The sequence below is a fragment of the Topomyia yanbarensis genome, chromosome 1 (assembly GCF_030247195.1).
Source record: "Topomyia yanbarensis strain Yona2022 chromosome 1, ASM3024719v1, whole genome shotgun sequence".
Lineage (NCBI taxonomy): Eukaryota > Metazoa > Arthropoda > Insecta > Diptera > Culicidae > Topomyia > Topomyia yanbarensis.
In genome coordinates this window covers 143,756,842-143,781,897 of record NC_080670.1, presented here as the reverse complement: position 1 = coordinate 143,781,897, position 25,056 = coordinate 143,756,842, and the positions used below count along the sequence as shown (strand labels likewise).

General features: G+C 37.4%; 2 protein-coding genes across 3 annotated transcripts in view; one reads left to right on the top strand and one right to left on the bottom strand.

Annotated features, from left to right (window-relative positions):
* LOC131676087 (WASH complex subunit 4) overlaps nucleotides 1-9,949 on the top strand; it is a 15,845-nt gene extending 5,896 nt beyond the window's left edge. Inside the window, exons 7-9 of the mRNA XM_058955218.1 lie at nucleotides 8,621-8,864; nucleotides 8,925-9,320; nucleotides 9,390-9,949. Coding sequence (XP_058811201.1) covers nucleotides 8,621-8,864; nucleotides 8,925-9,320; nucleotides 9,390-9,655 — 906 coding nt within the window. The 3' untranslated portion in view covers nucleotides 9,656-9,949. The remainder of the gene's footprint in view (nucleotides 1-8,620; nucleotides 8,865-8,924; nucleotides 9,321-9,389) is intronic.
* LOC131676094 (peptidoglycan-recognition protein LE) lies at nucleotides 9,739-25,056 on the bottom strand. 2 transcript variants are annotated; one of them, XM_058955222.1, is made up of 7 exons: nucleotides 24,936-25,056; nucleotides 24,694-24,858; nucleotides 24,519-24,631; nucleotides 20,334-20,553; nucleotides 15,582-15,692; nucleotides 9,933-10,212; nucleotides 9,739-9,877 (listed from the first exon to the last, which is right to left on the bottom strand). In XM_058955222.1, exons 1-7 carry the CDS (start codon nucleotides 24,988-24,990, stop codon nucleotides 9,745-9,747), a joined length of 1,077 nt encoding a protein of 358 aa, XP_058811205.1. In that variant the 5' UTR covers nucleotides 24,991-25,056; the 3' UTR covers nucleotides 9,739-9,744. The 2 variants fall into 2 exon arrangements, with proteins under 2 accessions (XP_058811205.1, XP_058811208.1); XM_058955225.1 differs by lacking the exon at nucleotides 15,582-15,692.

Below are 25,056 nucleotides of genomic sequence, written 5' to 3'. Positions count from 1 at the left end.
AAATCGATTGTAATTGATTTCGGCTACAATTGTTGCAAGATAAACTTTTTATATTTTCTTTAAAAAACGACAAATATACGTAGAAGTACAAAAATTTCGTTTGATTGACAAATAACTGCAAAATAAAAGGGATGACCTACACTATTTATACACCAATCTACTGTAATTGATGGCGGCTACAATTTCTGATAGAACAATTGTTTATATTTTCTCAAAAATTAGCCAAAAATACGTAAAAGTACGGAAATTTGTAGTTATGTGCCAATCAGACGAAATATCTGTACTTCTACATATTATTGTCGTTTTTTTTGGGAAAATATGAAAAGTTTATCTTGCAACAATTGTAGCCGAAATCAATTACAATCGATTGGTATATATATAAAAGTGTAGGCCATCACTTTGAATTTGACCTTGTTTGCCAACTACATCAAATTTCCGTACTTCTACGTATTTTGTGTTCTTTCAAAAATTGTAGCCGCGATTACAATCGATTGGTGTATAAAAAAGTATAAATCACCCCTTAGAATTCGACGTTATTTGCCCTCTAAATGAAATTTCTGTACTTGTACGTATTTTTGGCTATTTTTTGAGAAAATATAAAAATTTGTTCTTTCAGAAATTGTAGCCAAAATCAATTACAATCGATTGGTGTATAAATTGCATAGGTGATAGCTTTGAATACTTGAAGCTATTTGTCAACTAAATGAAATTACTGTAGTTCTACGTACTTTTGTCTATTTTTGAAAAAATATAAAAATCGTTCTTTCAGAAATTGTAACCAAAATCAATTATAATCGGTTTGTATATAAAAAGGTATAGGCCATCACTTTGAATTCGACGTTATTTGCCAACTAAATGAAATTTCTGTACTTCTACGTACTTTTGGCTATTTTTTGAGAAAATATAAAAATGTGTTTTTTTCAGAAATTGTAGCCGCCATCAATTACAATCGACTGGTGTATTAAAATGTATAGGTCATCGCTTCAAATTTAAAGTTATATGACGAATATTTTAAAATTCTGAACTTCGTATTTACTGAATCGTCCTAACACACTCTATTATTTAGTAACTTACATACAATAATGTGTTTCTCCACGTTCGTGCAAACATTTTGATATAATAATATCCATGTATAATATGTAGAACTATTGAGTAAACAGGTAAGTTTCAAACCGTAAAACTAACAAGTCGCAAAGAATTTCACTCAACCGTATGCCACGTACATTGTAAAAATCCTATCTCCTAAAAACTCGAAAAAGTATAGTAATTTTTGAAAATCTACTATTTATTGCATCTATTACAAGTCTAGAAGCTCTAAGGATTGCATTGGTGTAAGGAAAATTGAAATTGGTTGACAAACAGTCGTGATACGATTGTTTGAACAGAAAAACTCATTTCGTCTGTACTGACTCTCAATTACTGTTTTTACAATTACTTCAGATACACACGTTTGTTTTCCATCATTCTTTGTTCACTGTTTTTATAAAAAATTTACCTATCCAATGGTGAAAAAAGAATTAAAATTGGTGAGCAAACAGCTAAGATATGGCAAGTCAAAGAAGCGTTCCCATTTTTTTCTCACTGACTTTGTTATACTCTTTTTACTGTAACTTACGGTAGACAATTCTATTCTTCTATTTTTTTAATTCGGCGTGTTCATAAAAGACATACCTTTATATTGGTGAAGACAGATTTAAAATCGATTATGTAACGGCTGAGATATGACCAGTCAAAATAAGCGTTCCCATTTTTTTTACCCCCTTGGTATTCCGAGTGTTAATTTTTACGTAAGAAAAAAATTCACTAAACATTTTTTACATTGATTAAATGTACTGTACTGAGGACCAAAGACAATGTGGTTTTGGAGAAAAAACACGCGAAAACATAAACGACGCCGTAACTAATACAGCTGATCCACGGTAACAGCCAAAATGACAGTCGTCAACGATATTCTATACCAGCGGTTCTCAACATTTTTCTTACCACAAACCCCTTATAAATCACCCTGTGTTGCTGCGGGCCCCCACCGATAAACATCCATTTTGTATGCTATCAATATGTTATTTTCAGTTTGTTAGGAAACAAAACATAAAATTTCAATATGCACTCAATTTCAATATATTTTTCTTCGCGGACCCCCAGCAACGACTTCACGACCCCCTAGAAATTCCGCTCTAGAGAATCCCTGTTCTATACCATGTAATAACATAGCAATGGTAATGCCCTATACCTACGGTATTGTCTATCTCGAGATAAACTAGCGTTTCGTGGATTTGTTGCTATATGTATCGCACATGAGTGCGAACGAAACAAAAATAAACATCAAATTGTTTTTTTTCGCTTGCGCTAATGCAAAGTGAACAGGCGCGTAATTCGACGCACGGCTTGGTGGCGCATGGCTGAAATGCCACGATGTGGATTTTAGAAAAGATTCGCAGTACCACCATACCTAGTTGATCACATTTTATTCTACTAGTGCGCCTAAATGGTAATCGGGGCATAAAAAATTGGCTAAGCAATCCAGATGACCTCGCAAAGCATTAGCAACAAACAAAGCCCTTGCTGAATTCCTTCGAACAAGCAGGGGTTCCGAATGAATCAGCTGGTTTTCGTAACTGGGTAGACGGACAGAATCGCTCTACGACAGTCTGCGAAGCACAAAATGTAAAAAGTGTCGTTGCACAGACTTAATTCTCTAAACACAGTTATTATAGTTTGGGCTCCAAACTTCACAGCAATACATTTTTACTGTAAAAGTTGATTTTATTTTGAAATTTATTGTAGAAACGTTAAAGTTTGTTGTTTTTGTATTCTAGCGTAATACTAGCATTTATTGTAATTTTTTGCAAAATTACTGTACTGTCACAATGAAAATCAGGTGTATGTATGTGTGTGTATGTGCGTCTGTGTGTGTGTACGCGAACACAATCTCACTTACTTTTCTCAGAGATGGCTCAACCGATTTTCACAAACTTAGTCCCAAATGAAAGGTGCAACGTTCCCATAGGCTGCTGTTGAATTTATAATGGATCCGACTTCCGGTTCCGGAATTACAATGTCGATTTTAATAAATTCTGCTATGAATGTATAATAATGAAAAATTTTCCAAAATGTGACCACAACTGCTTCGATTTGTAGTACTAGGTCACTAACAGCCATTCAAAGTCTTTTTGGTCACATTGGCCACCACAATCGGTTCCGGAAGCCCCGGCGGAAGTATCCAAATTCAGAATAACAGTCACATCGGTTCCTCGGAGATGGCTAGACCGAATCACCCAAACTTAGTCTCAAATGAAAGATGTTGCGTCCCCGTAAATGGCTATTAAATTTTATCCCGAACCGACTTCCGGTTCCGGAGTTACGGGTTGTGGCGTGTGATCACATAGCAAATTGTGATTCAAACCGATACTCCGATGAAAGTAAAAAAGGTAAAAATTTCGCTAAAATGTCTCTCAAACAACTTAAATTTGCAGTTCTAGGTCACCGACGGCCAAACAAACTTTTCGTTGACTACATTGACCACCATAGACGGTTCCGGAAGTGCCCGGGAAAAGCGGCCATCTTTCAAAACTAGCAAACTCATATCAGTTTCTCGGAAATGGTTGAGCCGATTTTCACAAAATTAGTCCCAAATAATAGCTATATTATCCCCACAGATGTCTGTGAAATTTCGCATGGATCGCTTGTATGGTTCCGGAAATAAAGACTGAACCGTCCGGTCAAATATGAAATTCCCATATAGGCCGGAGCTCAAAATTTTTTCAAAGGGGGGACCCCATGAAATTTCAGAAATCGAATTCGTATTTTTGATGCCAAACATCTTTAAAATGCATGAAACGTCGAGATTTTATCTTATCACGAAAAAAATTCGTGCAAAATTTCGCGTGAAATTCCGCTCAAAATTCCGTACGAAATCGGAAATTTCGCGTGAAATCCCGTGCGACAATCCGAGCGAAATTTCGTGCGAAATTCAATACGAAATTTCGTGCGAAATTCAATGCGAAATTCCGCGCGACATTCCTCGCGAAATTTCGCGTGAAATTCCGTGCGAAATCCCGTGCGTAATTCCATGTGAAATTCCGTATGAAATTTCGTACGAACTTCCGTGCGAAATACCGCGCGAAGCTCCGTGCAAAATTCTGTGTGAAATACCGCGCGAAAAAGGACATTTCACGTAAAATTCCGTGCGAAATTCCGCGCAAAAACGGAAATTTCACGCGAAATTTTGCACGCAATTAGCGCGGAATTTCGCACTCAATTTCACGTGAATTTTGCATTGAATGTCGCAGAGAATTTCGCACGGAGCTTTCGCACGGAATTCCGCATGTGCCGAATTTCGCACGGAATACTGCACGAAATTTCACATGGAATTTCGCACAGAAATACGCACCGAATTTCGCACAGAATCGTCGGACTTTTGCACGGAATTTCGCGCGGAATTTGGCACTGAATTTCACGCGGAATTTAGCACAGAATATCGCACGGAATTTCGTGCGGAATTTCGCGTGGAATTTCGCGCGGATTTCGCATGGAATTTCGCACGAAATTTCACGCGGAATTTCGCATGGAATTTCACACAGAATTTCGCGCAAAAATTTGCACGGAATTTCGCATGGAATTTTAAACGGTATTTCGCACGGAATTTTGCACGGAACTTCTCGCGGAATTACGTTCGTTAGGTTAAAAAAATTAGACATATACTGACATATGCGATATAGATTGGTTCCATTATGTCTATGTTTACGTTAAGAATGCACCAACAACTAACCTCAGAACCTATACTTGAAATAAAATTAAAAATATACCTACTTACAGAAATATTACTAAAAATAGAATTAAACTTCATGTGAAAATACTATATAACTTGTTTAACGAAAAAACACATCAAGTAAAATTCAACGCAAAAATTTCCGATAACTAGGGATTCTAGTACCGACTCTTTTTGGTGAGAACCGGTACTGCGGTACTGAAGCCCTCGGTACTTTTTTTTCAAAAAAATCGTAAATCGCTTCAAAGTGAATTGAATGCTCAAACAGAAGACCTTATTCTCAAATGAGCGATCAAAAATAAAAATCGCATGGACAGAACATGCTTCGTAAAACACGTTTTAACCCTCCGGAAGTCGCGCAAATGGCCCACTAAATGGGCAGCCGCTGGTGCGCTAAGACGATTTCGCTAGATTTTCAGAGCAGCGTGCGCTCAGTGCATTAGCACGACTTCCGGAAGGTTAAATATATTGGAATATAAAACTCCAAAATAAACTTTAAGCGTAAATATCAGACAGAGATCGTTCAGCATAAACATCGCTCAAAAAGTTCTCACTCGTAAAACTCGGCAAAGTTGAAACTACTACTTTGTTTTTGTAAGAATCGGATGTATTTTGTTGTAGTTTTTATACTGAAGGTTTTATTATTCGGCTCTTACAAACAAGTTTAAATCTGGTTTAAATTAGAGCACTCTAGGTAGAGTGTGGACAAGACGAAATTGATGTATCCAAGTGAGCGAAAGTTTGATGTATCCAAACGAGCAGAGCTTCTTATTTTGGAACTACGGGAGGGAAGTATTGTGAGATCACAGTAAATAACTTTTGAAATTTTTGCGAGCAACTTTGATCACTAGACTAAATAATATTCTGATCCAAAAGAAAGTGTTTATCGTTTAATAAAAGTATATTCATAACCAATCCTCTGCTGGATTTTCACAATCGAAATACTACTGGTTTTGAAGACTGGCTCAGTAGCGCTTCAAATAAGTTTCGTATTTAAATTATTGTTCACTGATAAAATCAATTCAGCGACAAGATAGTACACATTGTTGTTCTCAGATCAAAATACTATTAAGCATTTCACATGGAACATTTTACCAGACAGGAACAACATGGTCAAGATTAGTCATATCAGTCAAATATGTATATTCTGGTTTGATACCTACACTAGGGTGGGGCAAAATGATCGTTTTTTCAGCACAGCACTTTTTTGGTTTCTTTTGGGGTCCCAAACAACTGTGCAAAATTTGGGGTCGATTGGTGTTGACCCGGCGTAGCGCATTGCGTTTGAAATTTGTATGGAGATTAGTATGGGAAAACCTACATTTTTGCATTTATAATTCTACAGACTACAATTCTTCCTTTAGTATGCAAACAAATAAATAGAAGTGTAGTCCAGGATATGCTGAACAACTTTACCGAAGGATGTATGATGTTAGAATGTCTCTAAGCCATGTTATAGCTGTTCAAAGTTCGATACATCGAATTAAATGCCAAAAATCATTTTTATTGCCAACACTGCCGGTGTACCAATGGTATTTCATATAGCATTCCTAAATAACATTATATATTTTAGTTTTACCACATTGATATGTTTGGATGAATTATTCAAAAGTCTTAGCTCAATTTCATGAGCGTAGGTAGTTGAGCAATGGGGCGTAGTGAGGGGGGAGGCTTTAATATGTAGAAATTCGAACTGAAATGTTGTCGATTTGGAATGTTCAGATGAATTATTTCAAAACAATTACACAATGTCCTACGCATAATAGTAACGATGAAATAAAACATACTGTATCCCTTTGCCTTGACTTTTATCAATTGAAGTTACGTTACAGACTGAATCAATTGATGTCGAGTTGATATGTCAGAGGATTGCATTTATTATGTTTCAGTTTAATAGGCACTATGATTGATGGGATGCTCATTTCGATGCTGTTAGATCACCTGAAGCAAAAATTGTTGTAGGGATCTGGTGGATTTCATGTTGGTTTTTTTACGCGGGGGATACGTACCGCGTAAAAAAAACCGCGTTAATAGGAAAATCCGCGTAAAAAACCGCATTAATTCGAAAATCCGTGTAAAAAAACTCAGCAAAAGATTTAGAATATTTTTGGAAGTTTTTTTTGTACGGATTTCACAATTAATGCAGTTTTTGCAAAAATATTCCTTTTGAATGCAAAAGACTTAGACTTTTTTCTGGAAAAAATTTCTAAGTCCTTTTAAATGCTAAGAACTTAGAAGAATTTTAGCAGTTTTTATTTTGCGCGGATTTCGCAATCAACACGGTTTTTGTAAAAAATATTCTAAGTCCTTTTGAATGCAAAAAACTTAGAAGATTTTCGGAAAGATGGAAGAGACGGGTCTGCAAGACTCCTTATGGACCACACCCCAACAATATGGGTATTTTCGGAATGGACTTGAAGAGTAGGTGCGGGAAGAGTGGGTATTTTCGGAATGGTCTTGAAGAGTAGGTGCCAGAAATTGATTTTGACGCCATTTTGAAATCCAAGATGGCGACTTCCGGTTTAGCGAAATCCGATCCAAAAGAAAGTGTTTATCGTTTAATAAAAGTATATTCATAACCAATCCTCTACTGGATTTTCACAATCGAAATACTACTGGTTTTGAAGACTGTCTCAGTAGCGCTTCAAATAAGTTTCGTATTTAAATTATTGTTCACTGATAAAATCAATTCAGCGACAAGATAGTACACATTGTTGTTCTCAGATCAAAATACTATTAAGTATTTCACATGGAACATTTTACCAGACAGGAACAACATGGTCAAGATTAGCCATATCAGTCAAATGTGAATATTCTGGTTTGATACCTACACCCAGGTTTTTTTACGCGGGGGATACGTACCGCGTAAAAAAAACCGCGTAAAAACCGCGTTAATTGCAAAATCAGCGTAAAAAACCGCGTTAATTAAAAAATCCGCGTAAACACCGCGTTAATTGGAAAATCCGCGCAAAAAACCGCATTAATTCGAAAATCCGTGTAAAAAAAACTCAGCAAAAGATTTAGAATATTTTTGGAAGTTTTTTTTTGCACGGATTTCGCAATTAATGCGGTTTTTGCAAAAATATTCCTTTTGAATGCAAAAGACTTAGACTTTTTTCTGAAAAAATTTCTAAGTCCTTTTAAATGCTAAGAACTTAGAAGAATTTTAGCAGTTTTTATTTTGCGCGGATTTCGCAATCAACACGGTTTTTGTAAAAGTCCTTTTGAATGCAAAAAACTTAGAAGATTTTCGAAAAGATGGAAGAGACGGATCTGCAAGACTCCTTATGGACCACACCCCAACAATATGGGTATTTTCGGAATGGACTTGAAGAGTAGGTGCCAGAAATTGATTTTGACGCCATTTTGAAATCCAAGATGGCGACTTCCGGTTTAGCGAAATCCGCTACAACCAAATCAATATGGGTGTTTTCGGAATGGTCTTGAGGAGTAGGTGCCAGAAATTGATTTTTGACGCCATTTTGAAATCAAAGATGGCGACTTCCGGTTTAGCGAAATTCGCTATAACTCAATCAATTTGGATATTTTCGGAATGGTCTTGAAAAAAAGTCTTTTGCATTCAAAAGGAATATTTTTGCAAAAACCGCATTAATTGCGAAATCCGTGCAAAAAAAAATTCCAAAAATATTCTAAGTCTTTTGCTGAGATTTCACGCGGATTTTCGAATTAACGCGGCTTTTTACGCGGATTTTCCAATTAACGCGGTTTTTACGCGGATTTTCCAATTAACGCGGTTTTTACGCGGATTTTCCAATCAACGCGTTTTTTTACGCGGTACGTAACCCCCGCGTAAAAAAACCTGGGTGCATATTGATTTTCATTTTTTTGTAGGTGAACTATACCTTTCAATTTTTGCGGCAAAAATTCTTCGCCTTCTCCCACTTCTTGTACGACGAGCAAATCAAGGCACGACTAACTAGCGACGCAAAGTACTTTCTGGAGAACTCAGATGCACTTAACCAGACCTATGATTTTGATCGAGCGCACGCGTTCAATAGGAAAATTAAAAATCTCGGTCTCTCTGAAGCTGGTGAAACTTATATGGATCTTTTTCGGAAACTGATTTGTCATATAGGTAAGTAATTTTGATTGTGAATTTGAACTGTTGGTTGATCCGTTGTATGCATTATTTTAGGCAACGCTATGGGATACGTGCGGATGATCCGTTCCGGTGCCTTGCATGAGTGTACCGAAGCAACGGTTTACCTACCGGTTATTGACGGTGATCTAAATTTCGAAAAGTATGCAAAGGAAGAATCCTTGCATGAGGAGACGATTTGTGCGGCAGAACTTTTGGAGAACGATATAAATAGTTTGTGTAAGAACTATCGAATAGATACTAATTATTTTCGTCTGTTGGTGAATGCATTCCTAAGTTTGCGACACGCGGAAAATATTCATTTGCAAAATTTTTATATGATAATTCCACCATTAACGATTAACTTTGTGGAATACATTTTGAAGGCAAAGGAAAAAATCGCCAAAAAGGACAAGGTTGGTGCTTTGTTTACAGATGACGGATTTGCGATGGGTGAGTAGAATACAGTATTTACTTATAAAAGTGATAATTAATTAGTCTAATCCTCTACAATTATCTCAGGTATTGCTTACATTTTGAAGCTGCTAGATCAAACAACTAAGTTTAATTCGTTACATTGGTTCCGATCCGTCAAGAATAAGTACAACCAAGAACTTGAGAAATTGGATGCCCAAGAGCAGCAGTCGGCAAAGGCGAATGATGGAGATAAATTGATGCAAACATTTGCACTAACTAGGCGACGACTCAAGATGGTACAACAGGAGTTTGATTTGCTATTCTGTAACCTGAGCAGTGCAAAGATTTTTTACAACGATGCGGTCGATTAACAGAGCTTCTTGTACTAAACGCAAGTTTGTGTTGATTTTTTTTAGTTTTTAATAGCTTGAACCCATTCCTATGTTGTATGTAGAGAATGTCATGGTTCTGCTACCCAGTGAGGCCATGTTTTTATTTCTTCGTATAACTTTCGCCCAGGGCTCTCAGTGGGGCTGCATTGGCAATGGGCTATTAGCTGATAGTCTTCTTGGATGTATCCATCGCGAACTCCTCTGCGAAATTTCAATAAAATGTTTAATCAGATGCATCAGATATTTTATTCTATACCTTTCTATGAGTAGTTTACACGCCTGAAGCGCAATTTTGGCCGGTAGTTCATTCATGAAGCAACCCACGAAACTTATGCCGATACCTCGTGAATTATAACCGTATGTGTGTGAACCTATTCTCTTCCAACCGCGCCCTTCGTAAACGTTGCCGTCGTTCCCTACCAAAAAGTTATAGGCAATGTCATGCCATCGTCTCGATTCTATGTGGAAGCACTGGATGTTACGGACCATGTATACCATGCCTGCCTGTGTGTCAGCAGTCTCTGTGGCAGTGTGCGCTGGAAATATTCGAGAAGATATTAAGTATGCATCCACATACTGACATCATTCATGTAACTATGTCATAATATATCTAATTCTGAATTCGCATGCCACATTCCACGTTGAACTACAAAGCTGACATTCCGAAATAATTCATATTTATTGCTAGAGTCGGACGTTCTTATGGACTTGTTGATCAGCGAAACAACCACGGTGCGTATGCATGGAGACCATTCAAAAATTACGTAACGCTTTTAGGTGGAGGGGATAATTTTTGCGTCACGTAATTTATGAATGGTGGCGATATTGTCACCCTTATTCTTGTTCACGACGAATGCGAGATTCCTATAAACACTCATAGTAATAGCACAGACTAACAGACATAACACTATGAGGGAATTTCCTCAAAAAACATCGATCCGACAATTTTCCCAGAACACTAGCTCCATCTTTTATTCACAGTCCCAATCACTCATTTACTGGTGGGTTTCCCCTCAGGTTTGCGAACAATTTTTCACTAGTGGTCTATTCCCCATATGCTTGTTCATATGTCAGTGGCGCCATAATTTCAAATGTGGCCACAGTCCCAACTACAAATATATTTAAAATGACCGTTAAAGCGGGCGAAGCTTTGTTTTTGAGTGGTTTGTCTGTTAGTCTGTGGTAATAGACTCGCGGATGTAAAAACTGCAAAACTGGCAACTAGAAAAACAAGCATTTTAAACTGGCAAAAATGTGCAAGCTCGAACGTGCTCGACTGTATTCGATCATCTGGTTTTATCAAAATAATTTTTCAAGTGGTTCAATATATGAATCAAAAGAGAAGTTATACGTTTCATACTGAGCAACAATTAAGAAAAGAAAAAAATATTCAATTTCAAACACAAAGTTGATGAAAAAAGCATAAGTAAAATGCAGTTATAGTGAACACATTAAATATCTTTCTAAGTAACATTGTAAAATACTAATACGAACATGAAAAGTGAAGCCTACTGTGAATAACAAAATACATTTTTTAAACAAAATCGCAATACTTATTCTCCTTGTTTGCATTGTATGACGTCATGCTCGTTTGGCTCCGGTTTTTGACAGTTTGTTTGACTCGATAAAAGTACCTTCGCTGGTTTATTACTATGAGTGTCTATAGAGATTCCTTCGAAAGTGTTTTGTATTCCCGTTTACGATGGCAAAATCAAATGGGCTTACTATTCGTTCGAATCGCTTTCGAACGAATCTCGCATTTGTCGTAAACAAGAATAAGGATGTATGTTCCGTGAGCTGCTCCAATTTCGCGCAGCGCCTAATACTTTGCTTTTTTTAAAAGTGGCGAATATGGTAATGTCATGTATTATTTACTTCGCACTACTATTTTAAATATTCGAATGTATTATATATGAATCGCGCTGTTTGCTGTCGCTGAAACTGTTTATTAATTCCAAACCTTTTTGCGCTTCTCATGTAAAGAAAGGCTATGCAATCACACTAAAAAGGCCCGGAGGACCGAGTGTCATGTACCATTCGATTCAGTTCGTCGAGATCTGAAAATGTCTGTGTGTGCATGGTTTTTACAACAAGGTTTAAAAATCTTCAGCATCCTGGCATATAGTATATTGGCACTGTGTGGGACTCACGTGCTTTACCACTACAACACTCCTTATTTTTTTCGCCCTTCCTCCCCACGGAACTACATCAAGGTATTACTTCGTGGGGGGCTCGTTGTGCTCTCATCGCGCCTCTCTCTCTTCTCAGAAAGAGGTGCACCTCCTTCTCAGAGCCTCACTTGATTCATGAAATGGCTCGATCTTTAAGCTTTGATATAACTCTCGATTCTTCTCTTGCTTCTCGTCTCCATCTATTACGTCACCATTTAGCTCTCGGCCCCTTCCTGTTTCCGTGAGCCATTCAGCACCCGGCCTTACCATGATCTACTTGATAGTCCCCGACGGTGAACTCACCGATACTCGCTTCCTGGAGCCATTTACCTATCAGCTTTAACTAGGCTAGGATATTATCCGGCGGTGAACTACCCTACTCCGACTGAGAGTTCCCCGGCAGCACAATTTCTCTCGGTGACACAGTAGACTGGTTCAATTATTGACTATTAGCTCCACCAGGCTCTACTGATTTCTTTTATGGCCCTTAGTAATTGTGCAAATTTTGGTACCGATCGGTTGTGCCTACGGACTCTCCAAAAATATCAAAGTTTATATGGAAATTAGTATGGAAAATCGGTTAACATTGAAAATAAATTCTTAAAAAATCACCTCATCAATCAATTAATGAGTACATTATATATTTTTAAAGGTATTCTGAACACATTCGTGGAACATTGTAAACTTGTGAAAATTCGCTGAGAAAAGTTAATTACTGAAAAAGTAGTATGACTTCAAAACAAGTGGATTTTATTACTAATCATAGCAGTCCGGTCTGGCGATTCCGATTAAGCCTAACGTCTGATGCGCTGACGCCCTGACGACCCGAAGCCGGTGCTACGTCACGTATTACTCAATTGGTTCTTAGTAGGTGGATCTAGTCTACATCGACGGAGAGTTCCCCGGCGGTGGAATTTCGCCCGAGCCCGATTTGTGGTTTCACGGCGGATTTCTAGCCGATGGAGCTTCTTTGTTGGTTCCTTCACGATTCACGCATTGATGAGATTGAGTGTCCGCCGACGCTGATAACGACACGCTGGATTTTTTTACAATTGCTGACCAGCGCTGCCAACTGCAACTTGACATCAGCCATCCAGGTTTCCAAGATGCATTGTCTCTGTCCACAATATCTTAACTGCCTCAAGGGTCGTCAGGGTAATGTCATCTGCAAAGCCGACGATCTCGGCTCCTCTGGACAGTTTCAGTGTTAGGACTTCTTTGTACATTATATTCCAGAGCGTTAGGCCGAGTATGGAGCCCTGAGGTGCTCCCATCGTGACCTTAATCGACTTTTGCCCCATGTTCGTCTCGTAGACCAGTACATGGTTCTGAAAGTTCCGCATTCTGTGTGGCGCTACGGCGATCGTTAGCCAGGTGACACTGTTGAGCGCGTTCTTCTGGTCGATCGTTACCACGGCACAGTAGCGATTACTTCTTCTCTGTTGCTTTAACGCTTTCTCCGCGCTCGCGATGACACTGCGGATGGCGTCCGCCGTCGATATCCATGTTCGGAACCCAAACTGCCTTTGGTATAGTCCGTTCTCACTTTCAGCGTAGTTCGTCAGCTTGTTGAGGATGACCCTTTCCAGAAGCCTACCTAGCGTATCTAGCAGGCATATAGGCCGATAAAATGGTGAATCTCCTGGTGGCTTCTTTAGTTTAAGTAGAAACACCAGCTTCTGGATATTCCATTTATCCAGGTAGTAGCCTTCGTCCAGGCATTTCTGTAGAACTAGCCCGAGCATGTCCGGAAACGCCGGGATCGCGGTCTTCAGTGCCACTTTGGAGATACCGTCCGGACCGGGAGCTTTCTTCGCTTGCAGCCCTTTTGCTACTATAAGGAGCTCGTCGTTGGAGACTTCATTGTCACCAGAATTTCCACCGTCTGTAACATACGGTGTAGATGGACTTACTAAGCACTATTTCGCGCTTTAAAGCGGCCCTAGCCACCTAGAATGTCTTCTTACATTCTTCTCTTATTGCCTCATATCTTGCTCTCTGAACGCATTTTCTGGCGTCCGGAGTTACAGGTTAGAAAAGAGATGCTAGAATTTCCCATATAAACCGTTACAATCGCAATCCTCTGAGGTTTAGAATCTATTGAAATGGTCACCAAATTACTTCGATTCGCACGTCAAGAGCACTGATTTCCAATCCAACATTCTTTGAATATATTGTCCTCTATCAACAATTCCGGACGTCCACAATTAAAGTCACATCGGTTCTTCGGTAGTGAATCAACTGATTTTCTCAAACCAAGTCTCAAATGGAAGGTGTAGTATGCAGTTGGGTGTTGCATCGCCCCCTCCCCCTCCCTTCCCTATTGAACCACACACACCCGCATTCCCTTCCTCCACCCGCATACTGAAATCATATAAAGAATTTCTGACGTATCCTCCGCTCTACAGTATAGTTTAATCCTTTAAGGGGGGTGTCTGGTGTAGTAAGCAAAAATAAATGACTTCTTTTTTATTCGTTTAATTTTTAGTATTGAATCTCTATAATCCTTTTTTAGACGAACCACTGCGACCAGTATTTAGATCTATTGTGGTAGGGTAGACGAGCTCTTATTCATCTCATTAGTCAAGATGTCACACTATTTCGTTGATAATTCGACTTAGAGTGACTAGATTGCGCTTAAATAGCTATCATCATCTTTGCTTCGTTCCTAAGAAGCAGTACAGTTAAATTTTTTGCCTGGAAAATGTAAAATACTTCCGTTTAAGCGAAGCGAAAAGCCGAGTATAACGTACCCTTATTCATCCTACCATTTGAGATAATGCGTTGAATAGAGATAGCAGATACTGCTCTAACTAATGTGTTCACATGGGTGGGATGAATAGAGGAGCTAAGATGAATTAGGGAGCAGTAACCCTATGCCCCTTCCTTAATCTAAGTGTACTATCTACTATGACATATCACTATTGATGAGTGATTGACGTTATTCAGATACACACTCTTCCCAGTTAGGCACTCCACTTCGTATGAAGTTCATTACCTCTATAATAGTCTCCCGCAATCTCGGGGGCCGTGCTGAACTTCAGTTTTAAGCAGCCATGCATTCCTCGCGCATATTTGCTGTAACACACACACACAGATTTCAATCTATCAGCAACAATTTTCGAAAAACTGACAGCGATAAAAATACAGTGTAAACAATACGCTATATTATTTTGAAGAAAAGTGAGAGAATTTTGCAGTAAAATATGAGATTTTTAACTGTTCATGAAGCCATTTTCCGAAATTCGAACTTTTTTCTATTTTTTGTGGTTCATCGACTAACTATAATCTAATACCATGTTCAAACTACAGAGTTAAAACCTGTTATATTAATTAGCAAAAAGAGAGATGTCATCAACATTGCGTTAAAACACGATTTAACTCGTAGCATGAACATAGTATAATCTTCAAAAAACTTTTTTGATTTTCCCATATCAGAAAATTTTATCGAGAGTTATCGTGTTCGTCGCGGATCTCCTTGACGTGCAAATGGTTGGACGTCTACTCTTGAAACTCTCGTATGTGTAGCTCTGCGTTACCGAAAATATATTTTTTTCATGCACAATGAATGTATAAATAAATCTTAATATTTCAAAAAATATCCATTGTTACATTGCCTTCAAAAACGTAAAACAAAAACATACGCCCCCATTACTAACATTTCCCGAAATCGTCCAAGTCATGGGATCGCGCTACAATCATTACTCTAGGTTGGTATTTCTTAGTATACTTACAAATCACCACAAACGGTACAGGGGTGTCCAACTCTTGATATTCCAAGGCTGGTTGAGCTAACCAGGTCCGTCTGTCAACAATACGCAAAACTCGGCTGTCAATATGGGTAGCTAAAGTAAAAGATTTAATAAGCTTGACATTAGTTTCAAGAAGATAACATATCGAGTTTATATTATCTAAAAAATATTGATTAGCGGCATACATTAAAGAAAAAGCCGGTTTAAAGCGTGACGTGCACAAATGAAGCAAACTAAGAGTTAAATCAGATAACAATTTAATCAATTACCATTTATCATTAATAATTATGCACAAATAGCAGTAATAATCAAAAACGAATGCTTAAAACCTCTAGTGTTTCTTGGGTTTGCATGGGCTAGGGGAAAGCCCCCTCATCATCATGCACATTTCGCTGCATTTTTATACTTCGCTAGTCCGTGTGTAAAGAGTCTGACTAGTCCCATCAGAATGGTGCTTGCCCAAAGACTTGTAAATTATGTTACAGCGAATATTGTATATTAACAATATAGTCCACTCCTTAAATCTCACACGAATCATAGAGGACATAAATGTAATGCCATCTGTGGACGAAAAAGGTTTTTAATCGCAATAAATAATTCTGCGATTAGCCTGCGCCGTAGATTGAAATGTCAAACGCGCCCAAGAAGTATAGAAAAGAAATGTGGGCAAATTGTTCATTTCCTAATGTGTTGGTATTTGGTATCTGAAACCTTGAGTGTGCTGCCAGTAAGAATCAACAGATGGAAAAAAGTACTGTCAGGCCTGCGCAACGTAAGAATCAATAGTTGGAGCTCAGTGTAGAAAATTTCGTAGGTTTATCGGTGTAAATTGTTTTTGCATCAGCTGCATTTTAGGGATACTGCTTTAAACTACCAGAATCTTTTCCAGCTGCGTTTCCTGTTTCCTTTTAAAATATGATCATTAGAACGAAATAATGTAGCTTTCTCCTGCTGGAGAGATAATAAATCCAAAAAAGTTTTCTCCCTAATCTAGGAATGTCGCCACCTCTACTATAACGTATTGTATTGAACTGAGAATTATCATTGCGTACAGCAAAATTTACAGTGCAGTAGTAACCTTTTGTGCCATGGTGGCGCCAGCGAGACGTCTTTTAAGAAATACAGAAGTGAACCATATTGTTATTTTATAATATTTGGTTACAGGCACTGTGAGATTCCTGGAAACCATATAAAATGAGCTCGGCTTAAAGAATCATATCGTCGGATGTCTAGGCTCACACTAAAAGAATTCGCTTAGTTTAAGGTGAAGCGATGCCAAAATCACAACAGAGGTTCGGTTATGATCGGGTATGTTCGGATTACGTTCAGCATCTGTGTGCGGCTAGAACGTAGTATAACGATAGGAGATGGCACGCACACAAGCGTATTGTTCAGCAATCAGCTGACTGATTTTTGTACCACGTGTTTGATTTGTTTTGAAAAATAAAAAGGTACAAATTTTTCAAACGAATCAAAATTCCGCGAAGAGAATCTATTCATCTGCATGTGCCAACATGCTTACATACAGTGATACAATTTCTAAGCAATCTGAGATAAGACATTTAAGGCTCAAGTTACCTCAAGGCTTGGTAGTGTGCGTAAGAAAAATTGTGTTCAGCTTTGCCACCAGATTATCCGTTTAAACCTTTTCAAAACTCTAAAAGAAGAATATCAGTCGATTTATTAGATCATTACGATTCAATTCATGCAAAATACCTGCTGGAAAAACCATCGGCTTAGCTGAATGGTGCTTTTGAAAAAGTGGCTGTGGTTTTTTCATTGCGCAGTTGTGCAGCGTACCCCAGCACGGTGTGGTAGTGTGACAAAAAATCACAGACACTTTTTTAAAAGCACCATTTAGCGAAACCGATAGTTTTTACAGTAACTATTTTGTATGATTTGAATCGTTGTGATCTAATAAATCGGCTGATATTCTTCTTTTAGAGTTTTGAAAAGATTTAAATGGATAATCCGGTGGCAAAGTTGAACACATTTTTTCCTACCCATACTACCCAGCGTTCAAATCTAACACATGCTCAAAAAAGGTAACTTGAACCTTAAGTTACAGACGATTTTGCCTTGCGCGCCAATGCAATGTTTTGATTTTCACGATGAAATCAAAAGAAGAAGCAGAAACGACGCCAGCCATTTTAGCTGCCACCTTGTGACTCTATTCAGCATGTCCTTAAGGCGCAGTGAAGAGAAACACTATCTGTTCAATTGGCAAGCACACTAATAATGTAAATATCCTAGCAATTAACTTGTTCAGGATAATTCAATGCGTTGTTAAAGAATCATCCATAGTAAGAGTGAAGCACCGCCTTGGAATAGATCGAGCAGCAACTAAGCAACTTTGGTGCTTGAAGCGCTTACTGTTCTTGTTATAGAAGAAGCATTAAATTATTGGTTAGAATGTGTCCGACAAAATCTATCCTCTCCTACCTGCAAATAAATCTAAGGAATTACTTAATGACGCGAAGAAGAACTGTGCAAAAATTCAAAATGATTGGTTCAGTATAGTTTGAGTTATGGAGTACACAGCATTTTGTCGAGATGCCTCCGGATATTCACTGTCATTCGCCCAATTTTCAATATTTTGCAATGAAAATTGTTAAAATACTATTAAAATGTGGTAATATTATATGATTTTCCAACAAGAACTAATTGAAACAAATTGGTGTAGTTTGATTCCCTGGCGAAAGGCAAAAAATACAAAAGTACCAACCACTCTTGCTGTGGAGGAAAAGCCGAACGAGCATTGCTCTCCTCCAAAGCAAACAGAAGAAGGAAAGTGAAGCACACTGCGGTGTCTTTCGTGTGGGAACAAAGAATCCGGTTGTTCGGTTCCAACGGAGGAGTAAAATAGAACGAAGTCAACTGTCAACCATTTTGAGCGATTTCGTGAAATGCGAAATTTTAATAGGGGTATATTTTTCCTGAAATTGTAATTAAGCTCACACTGTCACACACAGTACACAAGCCTTCTTCTTTTCATTTTCTGTTTACGTCTATGTTATTCAGCAATTCCTTCTGAACATTTCATTCAAAAATACCAAGTCTCTGTGATGACTATATTCTCATTTATTTAAGTTAAAAGCACCGGTAACGGCTGTATACTGACAGTGTTGAAAGAAGTAATGAATTTCTACATTTGAATTGAACCAATTTTAAAATCGTTATAACTATTTTTATAAAACTCGTAGCTAGTTACCGTTTTCGGCAAAACTGTAAACCATGGTTTGAACTATAGTTTTATAAAGCTGGTTTTTCATATTGAGTGAAATAGCGATCTTTATTAATCGTCAATGCAAAATAATTGCTTTCCCCATGTAAAATCCCATACAAACTTTGAACGCAATGCGCAAAACCGGGAAGCAACCAAACGCTCCCAAATTTTGCTATAGCATTTGGAATCACAAAAGGAACTCAAAAAGTGATGTGCTGAAAAATGTCATATGCCGAGCCACTCTAATGGTCATTCTGGAAAAAAGTTTACCGTAGACCACTTTCGAGACGAAAACGTGCCCGTGAGTACAGTTTAGCGGATCCTGGCATCCTTGAGCGTGGAGCGGAAGGCAGGTAGCGGCCGTCCGGCGAAAATAATGACGAATAAGAAGAAGAAGAAGGAAGCGTCGAAACAAGGACGGAATGAGTTTACGTTACGCCGGCCGAAAATATCATTGCTCCCATACCTTGATTCACCAAACCCTCAAGATGAAGGACATCATCTGTCGGAAGCAGACTTGGTCCGCCGAGTACACGGACGAGCAGATAGCGATCGTGAAATCGCAGTGCCGGTGGATGACGAAGAACTACCGCGGGACGTCGTTCGTGCTGGACGACGAAACCTACTTTCCGCTCACGAAGACCCACATTCCAGGACATGACAGCTACTATTCCAGTGAAGTAAAATGTAAGTTTATGCATAAATTTGAAAAAATATGGCTTTGCTGTACATTGCCACACCGGACAGAGGGATATCAATGCCGTGATGCAAGCCGAGTGGTCTGGCCTTCAATCAATAAGTCTACCAGGAGGAGTGTCTTGAGAAAATTCGTCTGCCGTTCTTAAAGGAGTATCATGAGGATGGGAAGTACGTCTTCTGGCCGGACATGACGTCTTCCCATTACGCCAAGAAGACGCTGGACTATCTTGAGCAGAAACAGATACCGTGCCGAAAGAAAGGAACCCGACCAATTTGCCCCAGTGCAGCCCCGTTGAGGATTTTTTCGGCTCCCTCAGTGCCCTACTGCACAAAAATAATTGGCGGGCCAAGGCAACCAAGCAGTAGACCACCAGGTTCCGGAATTATATCCGGAAGATGGACGTCAGTACCGTCCATCGCTCTTGTGAGAGCATTGCGACTAAGTTGGGTCGTACGGCTGACCAGGGCCCCTTCTCCAATATTCATTGGCGTTTTATGAAGAATAAACATTATGTTTTTAATAAAAAATACTGAATTCGTTGAAAAAATTTGTTTTAGCTGCATGACTGAAAAAAATCTTTTTAACTCTCGTTATTACTAATATCTTGATATTTGAGTCGAATAGTTCAAGAGTATGCTCTGGCTGGAGAATGTAATTGATAATCATGGTCAACATTTCGAACAATGTACTAATTCATGGCAAATAAATGTTACGGCATAAAACAGCATTGTTGGGGTTACATAGATTTTTGCATTTTTTATGGTGCACCCTGTCAAAACATATAAAGAAATGTTATGAACACACTTACATGTAGTGGTGACAAAGAGTTTATCATTATTCCTTTCCTCTTCTTCCAGTGATTTCTTCTTATTGATATTATTTGTTGCATTTTGGGACGGATGTACTGTCGATGGATTAGTAACGAATTGCTGCACTGAGCCTACGTTACTGCCACTAGTGTGTATGATGTGAATTGGACCAGTAACATACGTAACATTCCCGATGCGAACTTCGTTAGAATTTTTTACCTGCAAATAGGGCTCAATCAGTAGTAGTAGGGTAGACGAGCCCTTATTCATCTCATTAGTCAGGATGTCACTCTATTTCGTTGATAACTCGGCTAAACGTCACTGGATTGCGCTTAAATAGGTTTCAACATCTTTGCTTCGTTCCTAAGAAGTAATATAATGAAAAATTTTGCCTGGAATATGTAAAATACTCGCGTTTGAGCAAAGTGAAAAGTCGAGTACAACGCATCCTTATTCATCTTTCCATTTAAGCTAATGCGTTGAATAGAGATAGCAGACACTGCTCTAACTAATGTGTTCAAATGGGTGGGATGAATAGAGGTGCTATGATGAATTAGGGAACTATTACGCGATAAGAAAGTAAATCCTCGTGATAGGTTATCGATAAAGCATAGGATTAGAGTCTCAGAAAACCGCCTGAGAATATCGAGGCTAGTAAATGCGAATCAGAAGTATGATAATAATTGCTAACAAAAAGAAGCTATCAATGTTGGTTCGATGCATTAGCTAACCTAAAAAAAATAATTTATACCAATGACTTGCATATACATATAGTACGTATCCAATCGTATTGTAGACAGAAAAAAGATGTAAAAATGCTTTTCCCGTTAACCCTATTTTTTCACGAATTCATTATTTTTCATTAAATAAAATTAAAAAAAAATCTTATATGGCAATATTAAGAAAGTTTTAGCGTCATTAATTCGCTATCTAAAGTTAGCTCTTGCATCATTCATATTAGATTTCTCACAATAAGTACAAATTTCAAAAATACATCTCAAGAAGTATTTTAAAAAACCTTCTGAATGAAATTCAAAACAATTCATTTTGGTTTTCGAAATAAGTGTCAATGTGTTGGGTTTGAGACCTTTGATAAAGTCAATAGACCAATAAATCGAAATATTAATTAGTTAAACGAGAGCAACCATACGCAATTTTTCTCTTTCTATCTTGTGATCTCCAGTCCAAAGTAGTTACCCATATGCTATGTATGGACTATGAAGTCCCTGGAATAACATATGATTATTGCATTGGCGACAACTGCCTACTAGTAAACCTTTCAAGCGAGAAAACAATATATTTTCTAGGTATTTCGATTTATTCCAATCGCGATGTTTTGCATATATTACAGTTGAGGAGCAATAGATCAATAAACGAAAGCAAATTTGTTTTGTTTTTCCTTATATCTACTGAGTTTTCAGTACGTGAAACCAACGATTTACAATTTTTGAATGTAAAAGCTTGCTGAATCATGCGCGCCCTTGTTTAGACAATTTCATTTTTTAATTCAAAATGGTTTGTTTACTTGTAAAACATGAATCACATATTTAACACAAGAGAAAATTTTGTTCGAAATGCTTCTATAAATTTTTGACACCATCGGCTTGCAAACAAAGGTACAATGATTATTCATGCGCGTGAATTTCACTGCAATGAAGATTTCAAACGTATTTTCATTCCAATAAAAAATAATTGATATAAATAAATAAACTAATGAATTACAAGACAAAAAATGGAAAGAAAATATTTGACAGGGAGTGGAAATTGCCATCTTATAATTATAAATGGCTTCAATCCATCATTGAGTTACCACCAGTGTCATATGACACCCATTTTTTTACTTGCCTAAACGTTTTGTGACAACCGCAAATCCTAATTTTGGATACAAAAATGTCTACAATCATCAATTTTTAAAATTCGTGAATTGTCTAATTTAACATTTCCGAAAGTTTTAAAAATTATGAAATAAAAAAAGAATTCTCGTAGGTTGGGATCCAAACCCAAGCCAAACTAGGTTTACTCAAATATATAAAAGGCTTGTGAAGTGTTTGCACAGACTCTATTCAGCAGCCTAGACTTTTCGGCACATTAGTGAAATCTTAAGCATTCGATGTGTTTAAGATTGGTGCAGACAGTAAGGTAAGTTCTTGGTATTCAACAGGTTGCAGGTTCAAATCCAGGTACGTGATCTTGATATCCAACGAGGAAATACGAGGTATTTCAAGAAGAGATTAAGGAGACTCTCATAGAATCGACCGAAAATCGAGCAATATTTGAGAATTTTTCGAGGAAAAATGCAATGACATACGAACTTCTGCTTTTGATCTTTTATTCGTTATTGATCGATAATCATAAAATGATTTTTTTTCGAAAATTCAACATAGTGGCTTCAAAATGACGAATCTTGTCGGCTTCTACGCGCGAAACATCGTCCTACTTCGTTTAGTAGTCAACCGAAATGAGAAATTAATATAATTTTTTTTTAAATGGATAAAATTTCCTATGACTTATACTTAATTTCAAAAAATTTAGATAAAAAAGTGAAATTTGTCTCTTTTTTACTGTAGTCTGGTTTAAGGGGTTTAAATACCTTTTTGAGCGAAAAATTCAATAAAGTTTGAATTTACTGAAAGGCAAAAATCAATGATATCATTACATCAAATTTACAGTATTTTGTTGGAAAATTTTTCAGTGAAATAAACAAGCATAAGTTTGTAAAAATATAACGATAACTGGCTGAGTTATAGCTTTTCCCCGAAACCCTTTTTTATTCAGGAGGTTTGCGGTGATCACAATTGAAGACCAATGGATCAACTAGAATAAGGGAACGTTTTTCCTAAAAATCGCTGTTTTAAGCTTCAAATATTGTTTTAAAAGATTCTCATCTGCAAAACGAAAATTTATGCATAAAAAAGGAATCGATATGGTACGAGAAAAATTAGTTACGATCAATTGAAAAAAAATGAAGAATTTCGGTTGAGTGGTTTATTGGCATTTGTGATCACGGAAAAACCATTTTTTGGAAAACGACATTTCGAGATAATCGAGCTTAAAATTTCATGTTACCAATTACAGCAAAAAAAAATCTTGTAACTTTGCGTCCCAATTCGCATAAATTTACATTTACCTACACGTAAAAATGTGAGTTGTTCGGCTTTTCCTAGGTCATTCAGTCTGAGTTTTGCATCAAAAGAATCAATATGTTTAATATTACATAACATGTAAAATCCTATTATCAGACAGAAAAAATACGTCGCTCCGTTGTTTACGTCATCAGCAATTTAAATTTTTTTAATTTGAAAGATCAATAGAATAAGCCCTGTTCTTGTTGTTAGAAGAAGAAAAAAAGTTTGTTGCTAATTTGTCAAAACAGGATTAATTTATTTCGGCATAATTCAAGAGCAACTTCTCTTCAACGAAACAAGGGTCATATTATAAAATGTAATGGTTTGAATTAATCCTTGGGTTCGATTTTTGACAAAAAATCTTACTTTCTAGGAAACTAAGCAAAATGCAACAAATATATAGTATGTTTATATTCTCTTATAAACCGGAACTAGGCTCTGTTTAAACAACAAACTATTAATTTATAAACAAATGTTTAGATCGGCAATGCTATATGCAGTACCATGCTGTGCACCAGGAAGAAAATGCTTCAATGGATTCAGAACAAAAGTATGAAAATGATTTTGAAGCGTACTCCCTGGTTTAGTCAAAATTCCAATTTCCAACAATGAATAGTTCTTTTTATCTTTTAAGATTTGTTTAGCTCCTTTATTCACCTGACAAGTAGGCTTTAAAATTCCTACTGCAAACATCAATTAACTATACAAATTTCTCAAATGGGAAAATAAGACCAAATTTTTTTGCATAAAAACACAAGACCTAACATAAAGTATGGTTTTTAGTGTTTCGGATTCTCCTCGTCAGTAATTAACACCAACTTAATGTTAGTTAGAATAGTCCAAACGAGCACGTGACTTTTTGGATTTTAGTGTCTAATTAGCACCAATTTGCTGCTGGGTTGGACTTATCTAACTAGCATTAAGTTGGTGTTAGTTCCACCCTTCAAGTGCTGAAAATTTAATTTCACCGACTGAACAAATGGCCAATTCAGCGAACTCTGATAAGGGCAAATATCGCCATATTGGTTACAGCCATAATATATACGTACAAAGTCATACCTGTATGTTTCCAAAAGTTTGAGTGTTGTTTCCCGTTAATACTGTCTGCAGTATATCAGCGTGGTTGATATCGGTGACGTTAGCATTCGTCGATAAAATTTTCAGCTCGTTACCTGAAATACTGCTCTAGTCAATGTGAATGTTATTTACTGATCGGCTTATGTCAGTGTCTTACCGGAAGCAATACCGTTGATGTTGATGTTACCCATGTCATCTGAAATTGAACTGATATCGCTGTCAGCTGTAGTCGAGATAAACTCAGTACTGTGTTCACTAATCGACGTAACGTCATTATTTGTCGTAGAATATTCGATGCTTTCGATCCATCGTTGGCACTTTTCTTATATTGTCGAAGAATATATAATGTTATAAGTTGTAACATGAGCTTAAATGAAAATACACATTGATAGGACTTACCTTCCGCTGAATTCTCTGTCGCATAATCCAAAGACAGCTTATTCTCAGAGCTCATCCTGTAGAACTTTGTCCTTAGTGATGCAGAGTAGTCGAAATGCAAATGTCAACTGATTAGGTGTCG